At 36.9% G+C, this 22,156-nt stretch overlaps 1 protein-coding gene across 4 annotated transcripts in view; it reads right to left on the bottom strand.

Moving 5' to 3' along the window:
* Positions 1–22,156, bottom strand: part of ZEB1 (zinc finger E-box binding homeobox 1) — an 85,282-nt gene that overhangs the window by 34,661 nt on the left and 28,465 nt on the right. For 2 of the 4 annotated variants that reach the window (XM_015810665.1, XM_015810664.1), the window contains exon 2: positions 1,027–1,227. The exons of 1 other annotated variant lie outside the window; for it this stretch is intronic. In XM_015810665.1, coding sequence (XP_015666151.1) covers positions 1,027–1,227 — 201 coding nt within the window. Of the gene's footprint in view, positions 1–1,026; positions 1,228–22,156 lie in introns of those variants that run through there. One more of the 4 variants, XM_015810667.1, reaches the window with a different exon arrangement.

Consider the following 22,156-nt stretch of genomic DNA (forward strand, 5'->3'; position numbering starts at 1 on the left):
TGCCCCCGCCATATCTGCCTCTCCCAACCACAGTCGTGATGGTACTACCCTCCGTCAAATGCTCCCCTCCCCCAATCCCGGGAACCATAGCCCCATCGCCTTGGCCTTTGGTCGGTCTGAAAAAATCCCCCGGTGGGCAATTTACCTCGTCCACCGTCCCACCCCCCTCCCTGGGACCCCTTAAGATCCGAATTAAAAAGAAGATGTATACTGAGACAAAATGAGGGGAGTTCTCTCTGAGAAAGGTAGATAACATATTATGCGTCCTTCTTTCTTTGGTGCTTGTTACTAATTCCATTTGTAGTGTTTTACATTCTGCAAAATAAGTCTTTTCCCCAATATAAAGGTTTTCCTGAGATATTAAACAGATAAGGGAAACTAGTGCTTACTTCTGAATAGCCACTAGTAGGATCTGACTGAAGGGCATAATTTTCTTATTATTCCAATATAGTTCCTACTGTGATTAAGAAACTATTATCTCAAAGAGATCATTAACTTTGCAATTGGTGACTACTTGAAAGTCACCAATTTACTGGGAGTAAAAACCCTACCTAAAACATTTGATTTAAAAAAAATCTAATTATAATAACCTTCAAGGCCAATTCTTCCCAAATGCACTATTTTTAATCTTCTTATGGGGCTTCTGCACTGCTGAAAGCTGGGTAGCAGATAGAAGACAGATTACTGAAATTCTATGAATGGGGAGAATGCAGTGAGAAAACTTCACAAGGGCTGCATTTTGCCATCTTTCCTGCCACTGAAGTATTAGTTGGAAAGGGAAGGACATTTGCATGTTCAGTGAGTTCTATATTTTCACTACTAATTACTGATATTATAGTATTTGTGAATGTGTGTTGAGAAACAACTATCGAGCTGAATGATAAAAGATCCATAAAGAAAGCTTGTGCAATCAACATAAACTATAAGAGTTTGAAAGATTAAATGATAATTATACCTTCCTAGGATATAAATACCTGCACTATACTATTTCTAAGTTTATGAAGAGATACATTTCTTGATTCCTACCTTCATCTTCCCAGCAACTGTTTGTACTTCCTTCTTTTTCATTTTGTTCTGGTAATACTGCATGGTCTTTTGGCAAATCATCATCTGGCACACTATTATCACAATCTGTTCCATCTACTACACTTTCTTCTTCAACAATGTGCAATTTGTCTTCATCATCCGAATCTGAATTCGTTTCTACAACATTATTGTAACTGGTAACTGCAGAGATACAAGGAGAAAAGATCAATGCATCTACAGTTGTTTAGGAATGATTCATTGCTAATAAAAATACTGATAGTAAGGTGTAACTACTGTACCGAATCCAGCCCTCATTTCTAAATACATAGAAACATACTATAATTCTCATTGAGGCAAGTAAATAAAGTATAATCTTCCTACATGTGTAATGTACAGTAGTTCAACATCTTACAGGTCCAGTAAATAAATAAATAACTTTGTCATTTTGTCTATAGAAGAGAACATTCATTCAGACATAACTCCATACCAGCTATCTTCTTGGAGAGAATTTGGGAAAATTCTTATAATCTGTCCTTTATTAATAAATGCTCCTTATAAGTTCATAACTTGCTACTTGAACTCCAGGAAATAGTACTTGTTTAATCAACTAGAAAAACTAAAATACACTCAATTTTGTTTGCAAGTCTGGCAACATCATTACAGGGTTTGATTTTGTTTATTTTTATTTTTTTAATGACTGTCTACTCAGTACATTCTGGGCAGTTTACCAAGCAGTTAAACGTAAACATAGGCATCCCAGACTAAAAACGATACAGTAATAGAATAGAATAGTAATAGAAATACACCAGCTCCTCCACCGAAAGCCTGGGATTTGACTGCATCACTAACCAAGGAAACGTCTACTTGGTAGCACTGATGATATTAGTTAGTTTGGTAATGAAATGTCTGCAAGAAAACTACTAAGCTCAGAGACCACCAAGAACAATACAAGTCAATCCTCAGCTATAAATATTCTCTTCTATCAAAACTGTCACCTATTCATTTTCCAATGTATTCTACGTTATGCTACAATCTCTCAGCAATGTTCCACCGTACAGGGGTTCCTTGGTACTCAACTGAAAAATTTTGAAAAATTTGGTACTCAATGCATTTTGATGTGAAAATTTTATCCTGGTATTCATTCAAAGCAAAAACTAAAATTTGTCATGTTGGTGACTACATTATTCTTTATGGGAAAAATTGTTTTGTACTCATCATTTTTTGGTACTCATTGTGCCTCTTGGAACCAATTAATCAGTACCAGGGTACCACTGTATTTTATATTGGCTAATATATTGGTCAATGTCTACATAACAGCAAATACAGGTATCAATTCTCAATTGGAAATAGTGAGTGATATTTCAATTCCCGTGGATATTCTGCAATTGATTTCAAAGTATTCTTCTTTAGAAAAGGAAGCTGAGTTTCTAATTTCATTGGAAACAACTGAACTAGATTACAATATTTAACATCATTTCTTATTGATTAAACAATAGCCAATTTTTATTATCACAGCATGTAATTTTTTATACATCTCTAAGAACACATGTATCAATCCGTAACTTTAGTGTTAATAATAAAGGTCGCCATCTGTCATCTTTCCCTTTATCATTCAGCTCCCTCTCTATTCCCCTTCTCAGCAGCCATATACATACATCATATTCCTTTCTTGCAATTATATTCAAACAGGGGTTGCCATAAAGAAGAGGGAGTCAAGCTATTTTCCAAAGCGCCTGGAGGCAGGACAAGAAGCAAAGGGTGGAAACTGATCAAGGAGAGAGGCAATCTGGAACTGAGGAGAAACTTCCTGACAGACTCTTGTTAATTGGTCACCTTGTTGGACGGAGGTCTTCGCCACTTACGAGGTTGTGACCTTCAAAAATTCTTCTCTGACCTGTCGGTAAACAGGCTTTACCATATCCCAAAGGACGGACTCGTCCCCCAACCTGATCTACTGGAAGTTCCAGGGAAGGTTGAAATGATGATGAACTACTACTACTACTACTACTACTATTATTATTATTATTATTATTATTATTATTATTATTATTATTATCTGATGAGGTGAATTCATGAAAACGTATGCAAGAATAATCAGAATTTTAAATACCACATCAGTTTGTTTTTACCCGCCTGAAGTACTCACATCACTACCAGACAGTGAAAACTTGAATCTCTCCGCCTCTTCCTCACTACAAACAGCCTCTTTCTCCTGCTTACAAGTAAGGTTCTGAACAATTTAACAATGCAGGTTAAACCTGGTATCACAATTACTTTATTAAAACAAATAAAGTAAAAGGTAAAGGTTTCCCTGTCCAGATGTTCAATTCTAGGGTGCAGTGCTCATCTCTGTTTCTTAGCCAAGGGAGCCAGCATTGTACGAAGACATTTTACATGGACTTACACTCAGCTAGCCTGGCTATATGCCAAAGGCGTGAGGAATGCTGTTATCTTACAACTGGAGTGGTACCTATTTATCTACTTACATTTGCATGCTTTTGAACTGCTAGGTGGGCAAGAATGGGAGCTCACCCCATTGCATAGCACTTAGGTCTCGAACACGGCAAGCTCAGAGTCTTTAACTATTGAGCCATCACACACACCCCATAAAAAAATACTGGCAAGATTTCCACTGTGGTATCAATGATATAACTGTCACTAATATTTCTAGCTCTATTTATCTTTACTATTGGCTATACAAATGTTGAATGTCTGGATGTGAAAATGAGTTGGATACAAACTGTAGAAGCTGAATTTTGAGAAGACAGAAAAACTATGAATAGATGTTCTTATTAGTTCTTTGAAACTGCTGAGCATATCATTAATCTCAAACTATAGTACAGATGCTATTATCTCTTATCAGTTTTGACAATTTTGCTTACTGATCCCATACCTAGTGGCAGCTTGGTTATAGTCTGATATTTGTCTGTTTGGACTGTGTGAGGGCCACTTGTAAAGATACTAGAGGTAGAGAAATGTAAAACTCAATCTAAGGGTTAGCTAAGTGAAACTTAACAGGCAGCAGTGGACAATTACTGACTATCTAGCAACCATACAGTTATTAAACTTCAACTCCCAGGATGCTTTGAGTCAACCAGCAATAGAAGTGCATTATGTATGCATACAGTAAAAGGCCTTTTCTGTGGTGGACCTCAAATGGAATATACTGTACTCTTTAAGGAATTTGGACAGGCAACTTCATAGCAATCTGTTCAATACTGGATCAAAATACTGGGTCAAAATATTTGTAATTGCCTGGTTTGAAGTATTGAAGTTGGGTTGCTGTTTGCTGTTTTTAAAAATAGTTGAAGTAAGGCAGAGAAGCTCCCCCCTTTCTTAAGCATTCATCTATTCCATCCATCAACTGCACTCACATATATTCAAGCTGATGTTCTAGCTGCCGCCTAATTAAGCCACACCCTGGTGTTTGCAAGCACCTGCTGAGTTCAGAGGTAGCCTCATTCCACCCATTCTTTAAGCTTACAAAGCAAAAGCTAAGTTAAGGGGGGAAAAGGGGTATGTGTAGTAGGAAAGGTAAAAGCAAGCAGCCTACAGAGGAGTGGAAGCAACATCTGGCAGAGATTACAAGTGGGCAAGAAGACTTTCATTCAACTGCCAGGACAACAATCTATGGTGACCAGCATATCCTGGCAGCAGTCCTATTTGGAGCTTTGCTTGGAGGAACAACCACACTGAAACAGTACCTCATCCCAATTGGTGCAAGAATGTTGGGGGGAAAAAGGCAAAGGTTGTATGCTACTTTAAAACTTTTGTTTGAATGGACTATTAACAGGCTTAGTATTAAAGTATTAGTATTAAAGTGGCAGCAGCAACTTGCAAAATCTAGAAAGGTGAAGCTAAGCCAAAGTGAAAGCCTGTGGTCGGGAAGAAGTGTGTTGCAATAAAGTACTATGTATAGATTTGCTACACTGTGGCATGTTCATTCCTTGTAAAGCAAAGAACCCTCACACTAAGCTTTTTATTTATTTAAAGCATTTCTATGGTCTCCTAATTTGAACAACATAACTCTGGGTGGTGCAGAAAAACAATTAAATAAAAATGCAAAGAAAAACAAAAACAAAGACAAAGACAAGCAAATACAAATAAAACAATTAACTGGTCCTCAAAAACTCAAATGTAATATTCTACCAGAGGGAACTCTACATATCCTAACCCAAGTAAAACATGTGTAATGTCTTTAATTATAAATATATTCCTCAGACTTCCTGCTATTTATTATACTGCTTTGTTGTATTTATTAAAATGCTTTTATGTCTTATATATATTGCCAGAATGTATTTGAATTACAGTTGTAAAACAAAATATCAGAAGTGCAGAAACCCATTTTCAGATTATTAAAATGATGTGATGGCATCTATATAAGACTTAGTCCAAAGTTAACAGCTGGGAGTTTTAGAACTGCTTTAGACATGAAAGTCAGCTGTGTGAACTTGAATCAATCATTTTCAGTCTTGGGAAGAAGATACTGGAAATCACTTCCAAGAAAATACTGGAAGCAACATTACCAAAAAAACTGAACTTGTTCCTATGGACCAAGTTGATGGACCATTGCAAGAACAAAGTTGCTCTCAGCTTTATAGCATAAAAAACACACATGATTCCAACAGTTCAGAAATGGTTACTTGTGTGACTAGTAATTTGCCTGTTGCTTAATTCATTTTCATAAAGCAGATATTGTGTATACCCTAAAAGTAGTGAAGAATACTTTTTATAACAGTATATGCATTTTGTTGAAATACTGTCTTTTGGTTCAGGAATATACACATTTTGACCTGATTGGTATGGTACCCTACAGAACTACTCTTCAGAACCACACATCTTTTTTTAAAAATAACTAGACCCTATTAGAAGTTTTTGGTCTTAACATATCTGTAAAGCTCAGTCTATATCTAGAGGAAGATTTAATGTGAAGTAGAAGTCTTGTACAGACCTAGAATCAGTTTTCCTGATAAGTGGTCGACCTTTTTTATTCCAGATTTTTATGAACTGTTCTATCTGTCCATATACGAAGTATATGCTGGTTGAAGGATCATTGTACCTCATGTGTAAAGTAATTGCATAGCTTAGTATTTCTGTAGTATTGCGTAAATCAGTACTACAGGATTTTCAGCATGCAATATTGCAGTCTGGAGAAATAATAAGGGTTATTTAATTATCCTTTTTCCAACAGCACATTGCTTTCCATGGCTGAGATGGAGGAGCTCCTTACACTTCCACACGTTGGCTGCATCGGACCACTGATTGTTGCGCAGAGACCCTGGCTTCCCTCACAAAAGGTATTTCTCTCTGTGTGTGTGTATGAAATTACAGATGAACAGAAATGTGAATATCATCATAAAACTTAAAAAAACAAACATAAAATCTACAGCATTAATGCAGTTTGATTGTGTTTCATCTTCACTTTTAAAGTGAGATTTCCCCAGCAATGATTTATTTATAGTTCTTCATTATTCTGATTAAATATAAATGAATTTGATTTAAACCAATTGTAATACCTCAGCCAATATCTTATCTTTATAAAGGATAAATATTTCGAAAATTTGAGCACAAATTCTTCAGAAAGCAGGTGAAAAGCTGGAAGCTTGATTTGTGAGAATCTCATTAGATATTCCTAATCTACTGAGCAACATAAGAAACTGACTGGCATAACTTTTGCTATGATTGTGTGCAGGAAATTGCTTTAGTGTAATTAGTAATTATTAATAGTATAATGAGAAAAGTACATATTGGTATCCTTTGGCGTATTTGGTAAAGGTATAAACATAGCAATTCTAGAAAACAGAGTATATTTTGTTTCATAGATGCTTTTACTTATTTTCACTTAGATTTCACATACAATGAATCTGTCTCTGAGCATCATTAAAAAAAAAATCTTGTCCTGTGTGATCTGAGAATAGATTTTTATGGATATATCCACTGGTGGGATTCAGCCAGTTCACACCACTTCGGCAGAACCGTTAGCTATTTTTTTGTTGCCCAGGCTCAGAATGGACTTCCAGAAGCGGCATCTACACAGAGAACCGGTTGTTCACATATTTGAATCCCACTACTGGACATATCTCAATAAAACTGTAGAACAACTTCAGAATGCCGATCACTACAAATTCTGTAAAAGATCCCTGCCCTTTTTTCTATTTGGCCATCCTCTTTTTCAACTACTGCTCTTTTGCAATTTTCCTTTTTCTTGAAAACTTTTAATATCACCATCTCAGTTTTGTGTCAAAAGTTTAGCTTTGGCTCTTACTTTGTTAATAGCAAATTCCTTTCTTGGTGGTATTCCTGGCGTTAGGTCTGGGTGAAGGGCAAAATATCAGAATATTTTTTTGCTTTTTTCTTCTCCTATTTCTCTTGATCCAGCTTCAGCTCTTGTGGTCATTGTAGCTATTCCTTCTTCTTGTTTTGCAGTGCAGGGTTTTTATGAATCAGTTGCCCATAAACTGGCAAGTCAACACCAATAATTATTTCATAGGGCTATTTTTCAAAAATACCATTGGTGATTTTTTTGCTTTTACTTTCAGGCTTGAATCTAGAGACTTTAACCAGAGGGACTTCTCTAATTTCTTGAAAAATATTAGTGATGGCCTTTGAATTAAATAAAGTCCTATTGCCAGAGTACAAAAATTCTTCTGTTTTTTGAGCTATACAGTTATAATTTCTTTCTGAAGGGGAATTTTGCTGTAGAGTTGAATTAGTGGGGTTAGATCTCTTTTGGGTGGCAAGCTATTACAGGCAATCTTTACTGCCTCGTTTTTGCCATTCTGCTTCATTTTTGAGAATTTTACTTGCCTTATAGAAAGCCTAGATTTTTAAAATTTGACTGTTTTTAGTTCTACTTCAAATCTCTAGGTGGACTGACAAACACAGAAGTCTCATTCTGTGCTTTTCAATTTTCCAAGCAGCAACATACTTTTTAGTCAATTGGGGAAGCATTTTTTCCATCATTCTAATTTGAGCCTCACATTGTAGTCAATGACACGAGTTCTTTCACATAACCCCTTTCCCCTGAATCATATGTACATTAGTCCTCAACTTACGGCACCCAGTCAGTAAGTTTGTTGTACCACCCAGAGACACTTAGATGAGATAAGCAATATAGAAATGTGATAAATAAAAATAAACTAAAGTTAGGGTATTTCAGTGTGCCCCCCCCATGGTCCCTTCAGCATGCCTGAAGTTACAATTGTTGCAGTGCCCCATCTCACATGATTAAAATTCATTGGCAACCCACCACCACTTAGAACTGCAGGTGCGCTTCAATTCCCCCCCACACACACACTTATGTCCTTTTGGTGCTAAGCCCTCCTGCAGGCCAAAGTCCACCTCAACCAGAAGCTTTTTGCAAAGGGGATTTTTGTTGCACTCTGACTGAGGGGCTGCTTTTGTTTTTTTGTTTCACATGCCTAGGCTGGGCATACCTCATCATCAGTGAAGGTCACCTGGAGGGATGAAAGGTGGCAGGGATCAGAGTGCTGGATGGCAAGATTGACTATGGCTTGGATTGGGCTGGGGCAGCTATGGATTCCTGGAGTGTGGCAAACAGATTCAGAGCCACATGGATCTGGGTGTTTGCCTCCCCAGTCCAAGCTATTCTGGGCTAGGAGACACCAAGCCCAGAATGACCTGGATTGGAGTAGGTACTCACTTAAGAATCTGTGTTTCTCAGTTAAAGACAGCAATGGGAAGTGCTGGGATTGTGATTCCTAAGTGATACAATCAGGTAAAATCTTGCTTTACAACTATGTCACTTAGCAATGGAAATTCTCATTACTATGGTTGCAAATTAAGGACTACCCTATAGCCTTTGAACTTCTGCCATCATAGGTTTTACTACATCATAAACTTCCACATCTGTAGGTGGAAAGGCATTGCACATTTTCAGTGCTTTCCTTGTAGGTATAATAATGAATGTTTCTGGCCGTGTCTTTTGGCCATCTTCATGCTCAGATACTTTTATTAAATAATATCTTTCAATGTCCTCATCATCCTTTAAGGGATGAGTTTTCATATGACAAAGGGCATTATTGCTATTTTATAAACTTGAGCAAAGCTCCTTTCATATTTCTCAAGCAGTTGTTGAAACAGCTTGGTCCAAACCTTGTCCTTGTCAGTTAGGGTTGAATCCATCTTTCTCCCTAGCGTTTATCAAGGCTTAAGTTCCTGTTCTTTGGAATTTGAACTACCAGACAAAATAAGCAATTCTACTTTCCCAGCTCCAGTATGCTAACTGAACAGAGTTTGTTTAGACTAGAGTTTGCCTCTTCCTAGTAATCTCTCCAGTCTTCATGGACATGGACATATGTGATCTGATCAGTCAGGGCAAAAGTCATACCTACTTCAGGTTTGTCACCATATCTTTCCATGGTGGTAAGCATTCCAAGGCGGTTAAAAAAAACTTAAAAACAAAATATTAAAAGATAAAACTGATCAATGCTATTAAAAAATCAAATAGTAAATTGTATGGTGAAAAATACGTATCTTTTTAGGTTTTCTAAATGTTCACAAAGTGGCTATCAAATGCAATTACTAATCAATTAGAGTGTGACCAAAAAAGGCTCTTTAATTGAACCAAAAATATGGAACTGACAATGGAGATGCTTTCTCATGGCCTCTCCAATGCATCTTAATGGGATAGATTTGGAACAGGAAAGGCAATCTTTTAGATAGACACATTAATACCGGAACCTTAAATTGTGCAACTAGTACAGATCTTTCAGTATAAGAATGATATTTTCCCTGTAATTTTATCAGTCAGCAATCTAGGTGCCACATTTTTCATCACCAACTTCTTGAAGTGTAGCTGAACTGCAAAGTTACCAAGGTCATATTTACCAGACAATCCATTTCAACATTTCAGTCAGAATGTGATGTTCCTATTATAATCTATATAAATTATCTCAAGACAAGTTATTTGGGAGAAGTATTCTCAAATCATTATTTGAATAACATCTGTCAAATAGAGTAATACAACTGTGCCTTGTGATGTGGATTGTTTTAATAAGTTTGTTTAACCAGGTTATTTGTATTGTGGAGCAGTACAAGCTATGGGATCCTAATAAAAAATAACATAGGAAATGTGTTTCTTTGAGTCAGCCAATAATAGTTAATCTGCCTTAAGACAGATTTCTTGTTGATAGGAAAGGAAAGATAATATAGAAAAGAAAGCCTGCTACATCATCAAAAACTCTTGGTGAAGGGCAAACTTTATCTTCCAACCAAACTTCCTGTTATCAATGCTTTTTTAGTTGTTAACTTTAGAGATGTTCTTCAACCCAACAATCATTGATTGTAAACTAGATTGTATAGGTTTTAGAGCAGATTGTCTTCCTCAAACTTTGTATTACTGAACAAATTTTAGGATTTTTACATTTTAATCACTATCTTTTAAGAGGTCTCAAAACACAGAATATTAAACTCTCATGATGAAGGTTCTCAAGACCTATGATAAAGTTTCTCCTGCTATCTATACATTTTAACTGAGATAGTCAGGATTGAACCTATGACTTATTGCATGCAAAGCATGTGTTCTGTCATGGAGCAAGAGATCTTGTCCCTGTTTGTAATATGATCAAATATTTAATTTGTATATCTTACACAGAACTCTGAACAATATCATTGCACTCAGGCATTATAACTACCCCAATTGTAAGAGGCTCCCCTTGTACAATCTTTCTATAGTAACCCAGTCATCAGGGAGGCAACAACATCTAAGGTCTATTTTAACTAGAATTTGGAAGCACCAGATGTGATGGAATGTGCAGTCAGTGAAGCAGAGGGAAATCTTGAGGGAATTTTACCAGAGAGGAGACAGTTCATTCCAGAGAGAAGCCCAAATTAAGAGGCTGTGCAATCCCCCAATAGATGAGGGACCGGGGAAGAGATTCAGGGTAGCCATACCCTACTGTAGGTCAAGGATATATCTATTAGAGCAGGGCTTTTCAACCTTTTTACCGATTGTACCACTTTTAGGATATGGCAATATTCGAGTACCACCTAGCAAGGTGTCAAAAACTTGATGACCAAAAAAAAAAAAACCTGTTCAAAGTTGTAATTGCACTGAAATGACTTATGACCATTTTTCACACTTATGACCATTGCAGCATGCCCAGGGTCATATGATTTATATTTGGATGCTTGGCAACTGAGTCATATTTATAATGGTCACAGGTCATGTGATCCCCTTTTGCAACCTTTTGACAAGCAAAGTCAATGGCAGAGCTGCTGGTGGCCAAGTGCTAAGGCGGGACTTCCTTTCCTCCCTCCCTTCCTCCCTTTTTCTCATTCCCATCTCCTTCTGAAGGAAGAATTTGACCCCCCCATATTTTCCCTTTTCCATATATTGATCAAACAAGGAAAGGCCTCCAGAGACAGAAAAGACAAGCTGCTGAGTGAACTAGCTTAAAAAGGCACATTCCCCTTTAAGTATTAGCTACTGGTTAGAAAGGAAAGTAAGGAGCGCAGCCTGCACTTAAGGAAGAAAAAAAATGAAAGTACTGGCTGCCGGCTAAGGCAACCTCCCCAAATGGCTCCATTTATAAGTAAAGGAATGCTACAGGCAAAATCCATTCAGGAGAAAAATATTTCAAAATCCCTTGCAGCAAAACTTACAGCTAACAACAGCAGAGCAATAGAAGCTAACACAAGACATCAGCCATCAGCCAAATAGAAATTGCCAAACACTCCTTAAGAACAAAAAGCCCTCATTGCACAAATCCCAGAACTTCAAAGTCACAAAAGCACATAAGAATCCTTCCACTCTCCATCTCCTTCCCTCCTCCGTGCCTCACCTCCAGCCATTGCTGCCTTTTTTCATTCCTCTTGGAGGGTGACTCCCGCTGCATTTCTTGCCTGTTTGCTGTTGCCAGCACAGGTGGATGCCACAGCAGTTGTAGATTGGCTTATGGCTAGCCTGCTTGATCTCCTCTCCCCTCCCCCTCCCCCTCCTGTGCAGCTGACGCTGCCTCCTCCCAAGGCTGCTGCTTTTTCTCTCTCTCCCTCTCCTGCCCAAACTGCCTCCTTTTATAGGCTCTCCTGTCTCCGCCCCCCCTCCTTTCTCATGGGGGAGGGTGAGCCAGAAGTGAGCCTGGGGCCTTTGCAGCTCCAGAGGACTCTTTCACTAAGTCCTTGCCTGTGCTGGCTCTTTCCCTCCCCCACTATACTTGGTTAGGCAGGGCTGCGTACCACCTGCCACTCATTAATGTACCACAAGTGGTACGCGTACCACCGGTTGAAAAGCCCTGTATTAGAGTAGAGGGCTATAGTTTTAGTTGGCAAGTTTCTGTCCATTAAATGTATGCAATGACATGCTATGACCCAAAGGGTCATGAAGAGTCGGACACATCATAGTAACTGAACAACAGGTGTAAGCAAATAAAGAATGTACTCAATTAGACTTCACTGTATTGTCTTCAGGCTTGGGCCTGATATCAAAAGAGGAACTAGTAAGAGGAAATCACATAGTCTATTAATGACATTTAACTTTACAAAGTCCCTATTACTTATCTCTTGGAACATCACTGGATTGAATAAAAAAAGAAACAATGCTCTATTTGCGAAGGCTCTAACAAAATACAATATAATTCTCTTGCAGGAAACTTGGCTTCTAGTTATATTGGGTTTAGTTATATTGCATATAGTAAATCCATGAAATATATCTATTTTCATGGGTTTACTATATTACATTTACTTTAATGGCAATATCAAACCAGAAAAAAGGAAGGCCAACTGGGCATAACAATATTTACAGCTTTACCTGCTAACCTCCATTGCCTCCCATCTTGCAGATACGCAGCGATGATTATCTGTTGATATTAATGTTGGTGCTGTTAGTCTGCTCATTTTCACTGTCTGTCAATCTTTATTACCAATGTGATAACTTTGAAAATTATATTGGTGCCAATTTTCTTTGGCATTTATTTCTGTAACTGGTGAAGAATTCAATGCCAAATTGGGCTCCTTGTATACAAGTTTCCATCAGTGTCTGCAAAATTAGTAATCATACAGTAAAAAGCAAATTTAAAAATAGAACCTCCAACCTTTCTGCCTTTTCCTTCTGCTTACCCCAACTAATCTACTGCTTAAATTTGAGCACCTTTAATGGAGCAACAAAGGTAATTTTTCTAAAGAATTTACATTCCAGGGATTTGGAACACTTAACTGTATTACTGTATGAAAAAATGTGCTTAATTTAATAGCCTAATTTCAGATAACAATGAGCATCCTATATAATAATAATCTCCCATTACTTTTAATTGTTTCTTATGTTTCCTGAAACATACACCCATATTGACAAATTTCATCAAGTTGATTTAGGAGGGAAAAGAGAGGTAGGAGAGCTAAATGGACAGAATGCTTGAGCAAGGTAATCACTCAATTGTTGCATTCTAACCAGCTTAGAAAATGTGTTTGAACTTAATGAATTTAATGAAAATAAAAAGCTAGCTGATTTAGATAGAGGGTGGAAGGTAAATGAGCAGATAGCTAACAATGTACCCTACTTTCAAGATGGCAAAAAGGTTTTGTAAGAAAGGTGTGACAACTAATAGAGCAGATGAAAAGCAATAAAACCCTTGGTAATGACTTTGTCCCTGCTGACGTATTCAAAAAGTATAGGTAGTCTTGAACTTACTACCACAATTGAGCTGAAAATGTATGTTCCTAAGTGAGAAATTTGCCCCATTTTATGACTTTTCTTGCCATTGTTGTTAAGTGAATTACTGCAGTTGTTAAATTGGTAAGATGGTTGTTAAATGAATTCAGTTTCCCTATTTGCTTGTCAGAAGGTTGCAAAAGATGATCACATGACCCTGGGACACTGCAACCATCATAAATGTGGGCCAGTTGCCTAGCATCTGAATGTAAATCACGTGACCATGGGGATGCTGCAACAGTCATAAGTGTGAAAAATGGTCATAAGTCACTTTTTAAGTGCCGCTGTAACTTCGAACAGTCACTAAGCGAACTGTTGTAAGTCGAGGATTACCTGTACAATAACTGATAGACTCCAGTACTGGCAGCAACTTTTATTTTCCTTGATCATTTGGCTCAGATTCTGAAAGACTGGGAAATGGCAATTATTGTGCCAAAAAGAACCTGCATTACTTACTGCCCAGTGTCCTGAACATAGTCAACAAAATGTACATAAATACCTAGACTTCAAATTCTATGACTGGATAGAGGGCAATAGCTAAGAATAGCAATCTAGATCCAAGACTCTACCCTTATGACTCCCAATTCCGATTTTAGAACTGCAATGAAAGTGTATTTAGGGACTTGCAAAATTGATCCCAGAAATTTGAGTGGCACTCCCCCTCTGCTGGGGCAAAAAATAAGGACCTGTTTGAATGTTATATACTGTCCTGGCTTAGAATAAAAATAGGTTAGAATAGCTGTGGTGCATTTCTGTATTGTGATAAATGGTCTAAATCAATATTTACTTTTAATATCTGATGTATTTTGCAATTCTATATATGGCTGATCAATGACCATAAATTAAATGTTACATATTTAATATTCAATAAAGATAGGATAGACATTTCCTATTTTAGGAAAAAGGTAGATACAACCATAGCCTGGGAAAGAGCTGGCGAGAAATATTACGTAGCAATCAATGCTAAAAAGCATTGAAGGGAGGCATATTTCTCTGTTTCAATATATCTGTAAAAAAAGAGAGGGTGCAGAAATATAATCCAGAGTTTCTAAGATAAGAGCAACATTATTTAAAATTATACCTCTCTATAGAGATCAGATGTAAATGGATCTTTTGTAGTATTTTAGTCATGTGTCTATTCTTACCACTCTTACCACTCAAAAATGGCACTCTTGCATTTAAAAATATTTGTCTAAATATTTTAGCGTGAGCTAAAGAGAAAAAAAATCTATTTCTCCCTGTTTATTTTGCTGTACAGAGATAGTTCTTTACATAGGAAAAATAAATCAACAATAGCAATCGCTTATATTGCACAATCAGGAAAAAATTTCCACTTAACTGTGATATTGATTTTGTAATCTGTACCTTAACATAGACGCATCTATCTTCACTTTGTGACAATTGTTAAGTTTATAGCGATACAGAGATATAACCAAAAAGCATGTGTGAGAATTCTAAGAACATGATGAATCCTTAGCTGTTTCAAAATTCATGTAATTGGAACATATATTCAATGATTTTGCTGCCTTATATAACAGTTTCAATTGTCAAAAAACCCCCAGAATATTTCTTGTTCCATTATTATCCAGTGCAATTCGATGTTCATTTACTGAAAAGTAAGCCCTATTAGGTTCACTGTCGTATACTCCAAAATAAATGAAAACATGCACTCAATTATGATAGTTTCTATAATTTTCAGAGTCTACCTCTTACTACATAAGATTTACTAAGGTTCTATACAGCATTAACCTTGTGAACTCTCAAGCTTCCTCCTTCCGTTATATATTCAAGATGGACAGTATTTAATATTTATTTGCTACGTATATGTAGGGGTGTGGGTCTATACATATGTTGATCATAGTATGTTTAGGTGTGTGTCATGTATGTCTTTCACTTGAGAGCAGGCAACTAAATTTCATTTTTGATGTGTGCCGTTGTGCCCACAGTAAAAAAATAACAATAAAGGTTATCTTATCTATCATGTATTCAAAATTTTACTTCCTATATAGGTAGATATGCAGTGACATCACTTACAAATAATGTATTGTTTAGAAAATGGATTTGGATTTTTACTATGGTTTTGAGTGCTTCGATACAATTCTGATATAAAAATATTAGTTTCATACTGGAACATATTTTAATTAACAAAATTTACTAAGAATCTTTCTGATAAATACATAATTTAAATTGAATATGGGTGCCCACAGTCACTTGTTTAAGATGGGGTGCTATAGAAATTGAATAAATCAACAAATATTATCTGTCAATTCTTAAATGAAGTATGATACTGAAATGCAAATATAGAATGATTTATGAGTAATTTACTAACTCAAAACTCAGTCACCTCCCAAGAATACATAACATTAGTAAGCAGATGCCAAATGCAGATATTGTCTTACAATAAATGAGGTAGGTTTGAACATCATAAGTGTGCTAACAGCAGACTAGCAAACAAGGAGCTGTCAACATTTACTAACCTATTATTCACACCTCTTTAATCACTGCCACAGAGTCAATTATAAATAGCCTCATACAGTTTTAAATAAGGGCGTTCCAAAATAAACAATGATAATAAAAATGCAGTAAACTGAATATTTTAAAAGAAAAAAATTAGTAAATCATTCAGATTAAAACACAAGTAAAACAGAATTGCTAAGATGTGTTACTCTTAAAATCTACAGGTTTGATCCTTTTAATGTAATTAAAAGATTAATCCTGACAGTGGGTCTCATGGATTTCAAGTGACGCAATATAAAAGGGAGGAGTTTGCATCATGGGACTACAATACCCATTTTGTTATTGGTTCCTTTACCCATCCCTCCCCCTGGACACTTGTGACTGACTAAATTTAGCAGAACATTAGGCAGGCTGATCTGTATCTATGTTGAAGCTCTAAGAAATTAACACAAATCAACATCTGTAACTGCATTACTGAAGTTTGTAGAAAAATTACTGTAAAGATTTGAAAAGAATTAATTGATAAAGACTTCAAAATAAGTTAATAATTTATTAACAGATTAAGGAACAGCAAATGCCACACAGATTAAAACAGATGGTAAAACTTCAGTTTTCTGACTTTGTATTATAGATCTTTGAAATGCTCAACAGAAGCTAAATGCTTAGTGCAGATTTAAAATATATTACTGTATGTGTATTCACTACTTTGAGTTATTTATACAAATAATGAAGACAGGATATGAAATAAATAAAAAATATTGTACAGAAATTGTCTCAGTCAATCAAATGGCAACATTAAAGGAAATGATTAAAATATATAATCTCCAAAAAGTAAAACATTTTGTTACTTTGTTCCTTCTATTACCAAAGCATCTCTTTTCGGGGGCATGTCCCGTCCTTTTTGGTTCCTCACTTCCCACCTTCCCAATTAGCAGAATAGTTTTTAACAAGATAAATTGTTACATACAATTAACAAATGCAGAAAGGTTAATATAATAATTATCAATAAATTATATGTAGTTTTAAAAAATTGAAATTTGGATAAAGAACTTTTAACAATAGTCACCCAATTCTTAATTATATTTAATAAATATTTACTCCGGAAAGACATTGGTAAATAAGACATTGAGTAAATAAAAATCTAGGGTAATAAGATTATTTACAAATATTTCTAAATAAAAACAATATTTAGCAGATAAATCTTGAAAGGTTATGCTCAAGTAGATCATACAGATTATACACAGTAGGTTATATTTCCCATTAATCTAATGCAAGGATCCCCAACGGTACCGGGCCATGGCATGCCAGCAACCGGTCCGCAGAAACAAGCGAAGCCCCATCCGTGGGATGCAGGCAGCACACAAACCCACGCAGTCTCCAGTCCTCAAAAAAACTTTTCTGCACGGAACTGGTCCCTGCTGCCCAAAAGGTTGGGGACCTCTGATCTAATGTATAAAGTGACTGAATCAGAAATGTAGCAGTTATATGCAGATCTGAACTGGCAGGAGTAAACAGCAAAAAAATAATGGTCTATTTGTATTTGAGTGATTTCTTCCTTCCTTCCCCTGAGTTTGCTGAAAATATACTCAGGGGAAGTGTTTGTAAAAAGGGGCATGTGAACTAAGGACTAGCTATAACACAGACAAATGTTGACCTACAGCATTAGTTTCTATCTACTTTAACTGATCTTTTAAAGAAATGCAGTATAACCAATTCTTAGCTCACAATATACATGCTAATTTTTGGTCCAGTTCTGATTATGCTTTACAGCAGTGATTTCCAAACCTTTTATGAAACCACTCATTGCAGAACATGTTAGAATTAGGGAAATGATAATACTTGGCTTGCAGCCACTGAATCAAACATGACCCCCAGAATACTTTATTTAACTGTATTAAACGAAGTAGCCCAAATCATGTGATAATATCACTAAGTCTAATGAGATTTGATGAAACTTGGCAAGATTTAGAACAAAAAAAAATCAAACATCATGGGAAACATTGTGACTTTTTCAGTGTTGTGAGATCACAATCATTCAGCAAAATTATTTTGGTGCCTGAATCTGGGATTGTCTTTTTATGTCTCACTAATGCACCATGTACTGCAGTTTAGAAACAATTAGTTTACAGATTTATTTAACATTTAAGATAATACAGAGAAAAGTGTGAAACTATCCTGGACTTCTCTCACTCCTCCCCTCATCTGAATGATTCTTTAATGATTTTGGAAAATATAATCACATTAAAAAATGCAAATGTTACTACATAGAGTTATGACTTATAAGTTATTGACCTATGACCAATCATTTAGCAATGTTTCAATGTTACAACTGCTTTGGAAAAGTGACATGATCTGGTTTTGAAGTTAACGAGTGTCGCACCACCCACATGATCACATAATTGCAATTTGGGCATCTTCACAACCAGTTCGTATTTACAATGGTTACAACAGTCAGTTGACTGCGATTTAGGACCTTCACAGCCAGCTTCTGACAAGCAAAGTTAGAACAAAAGGGAATCCAAATTCGTTTAACAACGTTAAGTGAGCCACATGATTCCCTTAACGACCACATTAATTTAAGGGCCATGGAAAAAAGGTAATAAAATTAGGGCTGGTTAAGTGATGCCTTACTTAATAAATGTATCTTTTTAGCAACTGAAATTCCAGTTCCAATTGTGGTTGCAAGTTGTATAGGCTTTTTTGCAAGACTAACACATATTTTGAAAAAAATCTTTACATTTACATCTTTAGTTATTGAGATCCAATTCAAGACTGGAGGTAGCAATAAAATAAGATTGATAGTTTGTTTACAGCTTGACTTCACAGAAACACTATTGAAATTGGGTAAAAGAGCTAACAGGATGCCATTTTAAACCTGGGATAAAACCCAAGAAAATGCTGAACTAATTCTATGGCTAATTGAATAAATTTATGTGGGGATATCCAATTGTTCACATATTTAAATGTTAAATACTGAAATACAATAATTAAGTATCTGCTAATTTTATAGAAGAAAAAGGTGTTCAAAAATTTCTGCTCCTCATTATTTTCTTAATACTTTGAAAAAAATTATAATACAGTTAGTACTCTAGTTATGTTCACTAACCACAGTACATTCAAAGTTACGACAGCACTGAAAAAATTGACATATGACTAATCTTCAAAGTTCTGGCTATTGCAATGTCCCGTCAGCAGTTACATGATCAACATTTGGACTGGACTGGGAAGAGGTGGGCTGGAGGCAGCCAATTGGCTGTTAGTGGAGTGGAGTGGAGTGGAGTGGAGTGGAGTAGAGTAGAGTAGAGAGAACAAAGTGGAACAATGACTGATGACCTTCTTTTACCGGTCCACTATAGAAAACGTCCTCTCACATTGCATTATGGTGTGGTATGCTGGCTTGACATTCGCTGATAGAAAGATACTACAGAGGGTGGTGAGCACAGCACAAAACATTGTGGGCTGTCCCCTGATACCACTAGACGCCATTGCTAGGGCCCGCTGCCTTAGAAGAGTGAGGAAAATCCTCAGGGACAACTCAAACCCTAGTCAGCACTTCTTTACTCTCCTACCATCGGGTAGGAGATATAGAAGCATAGCCAGCCGCATCAACAGGCTGAAGAACAGTTTCTACCCATGGGCAGTCAGACTCCTGAATGGAAAATAACTCAATGCATGATAGACTTGCGGGGCTGGCGCGTTGTGCAATAAGTTCACATGGTGCAATAAGATTGTGTGTTTGTTGTCACTATGAGTTGTGATGTGGGTGCACGAAGGGAAGCTCAGCCAATCTCATTGTACGCATGTTGTACTTTGACAATAAAGGATTTGTATTTGTAGAGTAGAGGCCCTCCATAGCAGGCTGAGGTTGCTGAAAACTGTCCCCATTGAAGACTGCCACTTAAGACCCAAGCTGCAACAACCCATATTCCCTAATGCTCAACCATGGCAACTTTCCCCCTGGACTTTTCCCTCCCACACCTCTTATCTGCCAGACAGATTGACTGAGATTCCTGCCTTTTTCCACATCATAGCCATGGAAGTTCTCACTTAACAATCTGTTCGTTTCTGGGTTACAATGACAACCATGACAGCATGCATTTCCGTCATCACTAAGTGATGCAGTTATGTGATGAGGTCATGCTTTATATCTGCACTGTTTAATGAGAGAAATCCCAGTCCCAATTGCCATTAGAACCTGAAAACTACTTCTAACACACCCCTGCATTTTAGTAAAAACTCCCAACATACTGAGTGATAATTTGATGGCCTGCTTCTCACTGATTATATCTGCCCATCAGCAGAAATGGCAGGCTTCCGTTATCAGTTGTTAGGAATTTTATCTGGCAGGGCTTTGGGCAGAAAACCTTTTCTGTTTTGCCACTTGTCCTTTGGATCATCATTCCCTGAAAACAAGATTGGCCCCAATCCTACTAGCTTTTTGTAAGGCTTTAAAAACATATTTGACCATTGGGTTTGGTGACCTGACTGTGCGGTTGTTAACCAAATCCAGTTTATCCAATAAGTGTTTTTTCCCATTTTCTGCCAGAAAACTGCAAAAAACATTGCAAATAGCAGTCACATGACTGTGGGATGCTGCAAATGGTCATAAGTGTGACCCAGTTGCCAAGTGCCCCAAATGTGATTACATGGCCACAGAGCAGAGGTGTGGTAGTTGTAACTTCAAGGATAAGTCGCAAGTAACTTTTTTGGAATCCATTATTACATCAAACAGTTACTGAGTAACTAGTCATTAAGTGAGGATTACCTATAGCAGTGATGGCGAACCTTTTAGAGACCGAGTGCTCAAAACCCGCTCCCGCCCTGCTCCGCCCCATCCCGCTCACTGCCCCCACCCCCTCCTGTTCCGCCCCTGCTCTGCCCGTCCGCAGGACCACTCACCGCCTCCATGACTTGCTGCAGATCGCCTAGGCAGCCCAGTAGCGCCATGGCGGCCATGCCCTCCACTCACACCCTGCAGCATCATCCATGCACAATGGATTGCGAGGGTGGAGTCTTGTACAAGCTGCCCGGCTCCATGTGCTTGGCTACTCTGCTCTGCATGGGCTGCGCTCTGGGGCGACTCTCCTCCGGGGGGCTGCTGGTGAGGAAGGGGCTGCGGGGAGAGGCAGGGCTGGGGCAACAGCACGTGTGCCCACAGAGAGGGCTCCGAGTGCCGCCTCTGGCACGCGTGTCATAGGTTCGCCACCACTGACCTATAGGCATGTATGATAATTGTGCTGATTCTTGTAGAAATTATATTATTAATTATACCATATATCTAGATAATTTTATATTATCGATTAATGAATGTGTTAATGCTATATAAATATAAATAATATAGGAAATTATAAAATATTGCTGATCCAAGCAAGTGATAAAGTCATATGAAAAAAAGAATGTATCAATCTTTCCATTACATTCTATAGGTATGTGTTCTTTTTCATTTATAACCCAATTATTTCAACAGTTTATTACTTGCATAAATGTGTTAGCCAATATTTAAAATGAAATTGGGCTCAATTGAGGTCATAAGTCAAGGACTACTTGTACACAAATTATTTAGGCTATTCATATCATCTTTAAAGGTTTTTAAAAATCTTGAATAGGTTTCATCAATAGAATACACTTATAATTACAGTGATGTCTATACCCTTTTACAGTTTAGGACTATCCTTCCTTATCTGAAGCAGTATCCTATGGCAAATATCTGATCTTTACAGGAGTGTAATGGGTATTAGGGCAACGAGTCTTCATTGCTCTGGATCTTTTCATCCAACAATGGGGCAGACATGCATAAAAACTATTTTCAGATTATAAAATGAGATAAACACCAACATTCTTTGTTACTGAATGAAACAGAATTGGATATTTGAGCAAAATGTATTATTGTTTGCCAAATGATGTAGCTTTGTTATGAAATTTAGATGCCACTGAGTTACATTAAGCAGTAATTTTTTTCATGATCTTTGTAAAATTCAAAATAGCTTTAATAATAGCCTATTAGAA

The sequence above is a fragment of the Protobothrops mucrosquamatus genome, unplaced genomic scaffold, assembly GCF_001527695.2.
Source record: "Protobothrops mucrosquamatus isolate PMUCROS unplaced genomic scaffold, P.Mucros_1.0 scaffold13, whole genome shotgun sequence".
In the NCBI taxonomy this organism is placed as follows: domain Eukaryota; kingdom Metazoa; phylum Chordata; class Lepidosauria; order Squamata; family Viperidae; genus Protobothrops; species Protobothrops mucrosquamatus.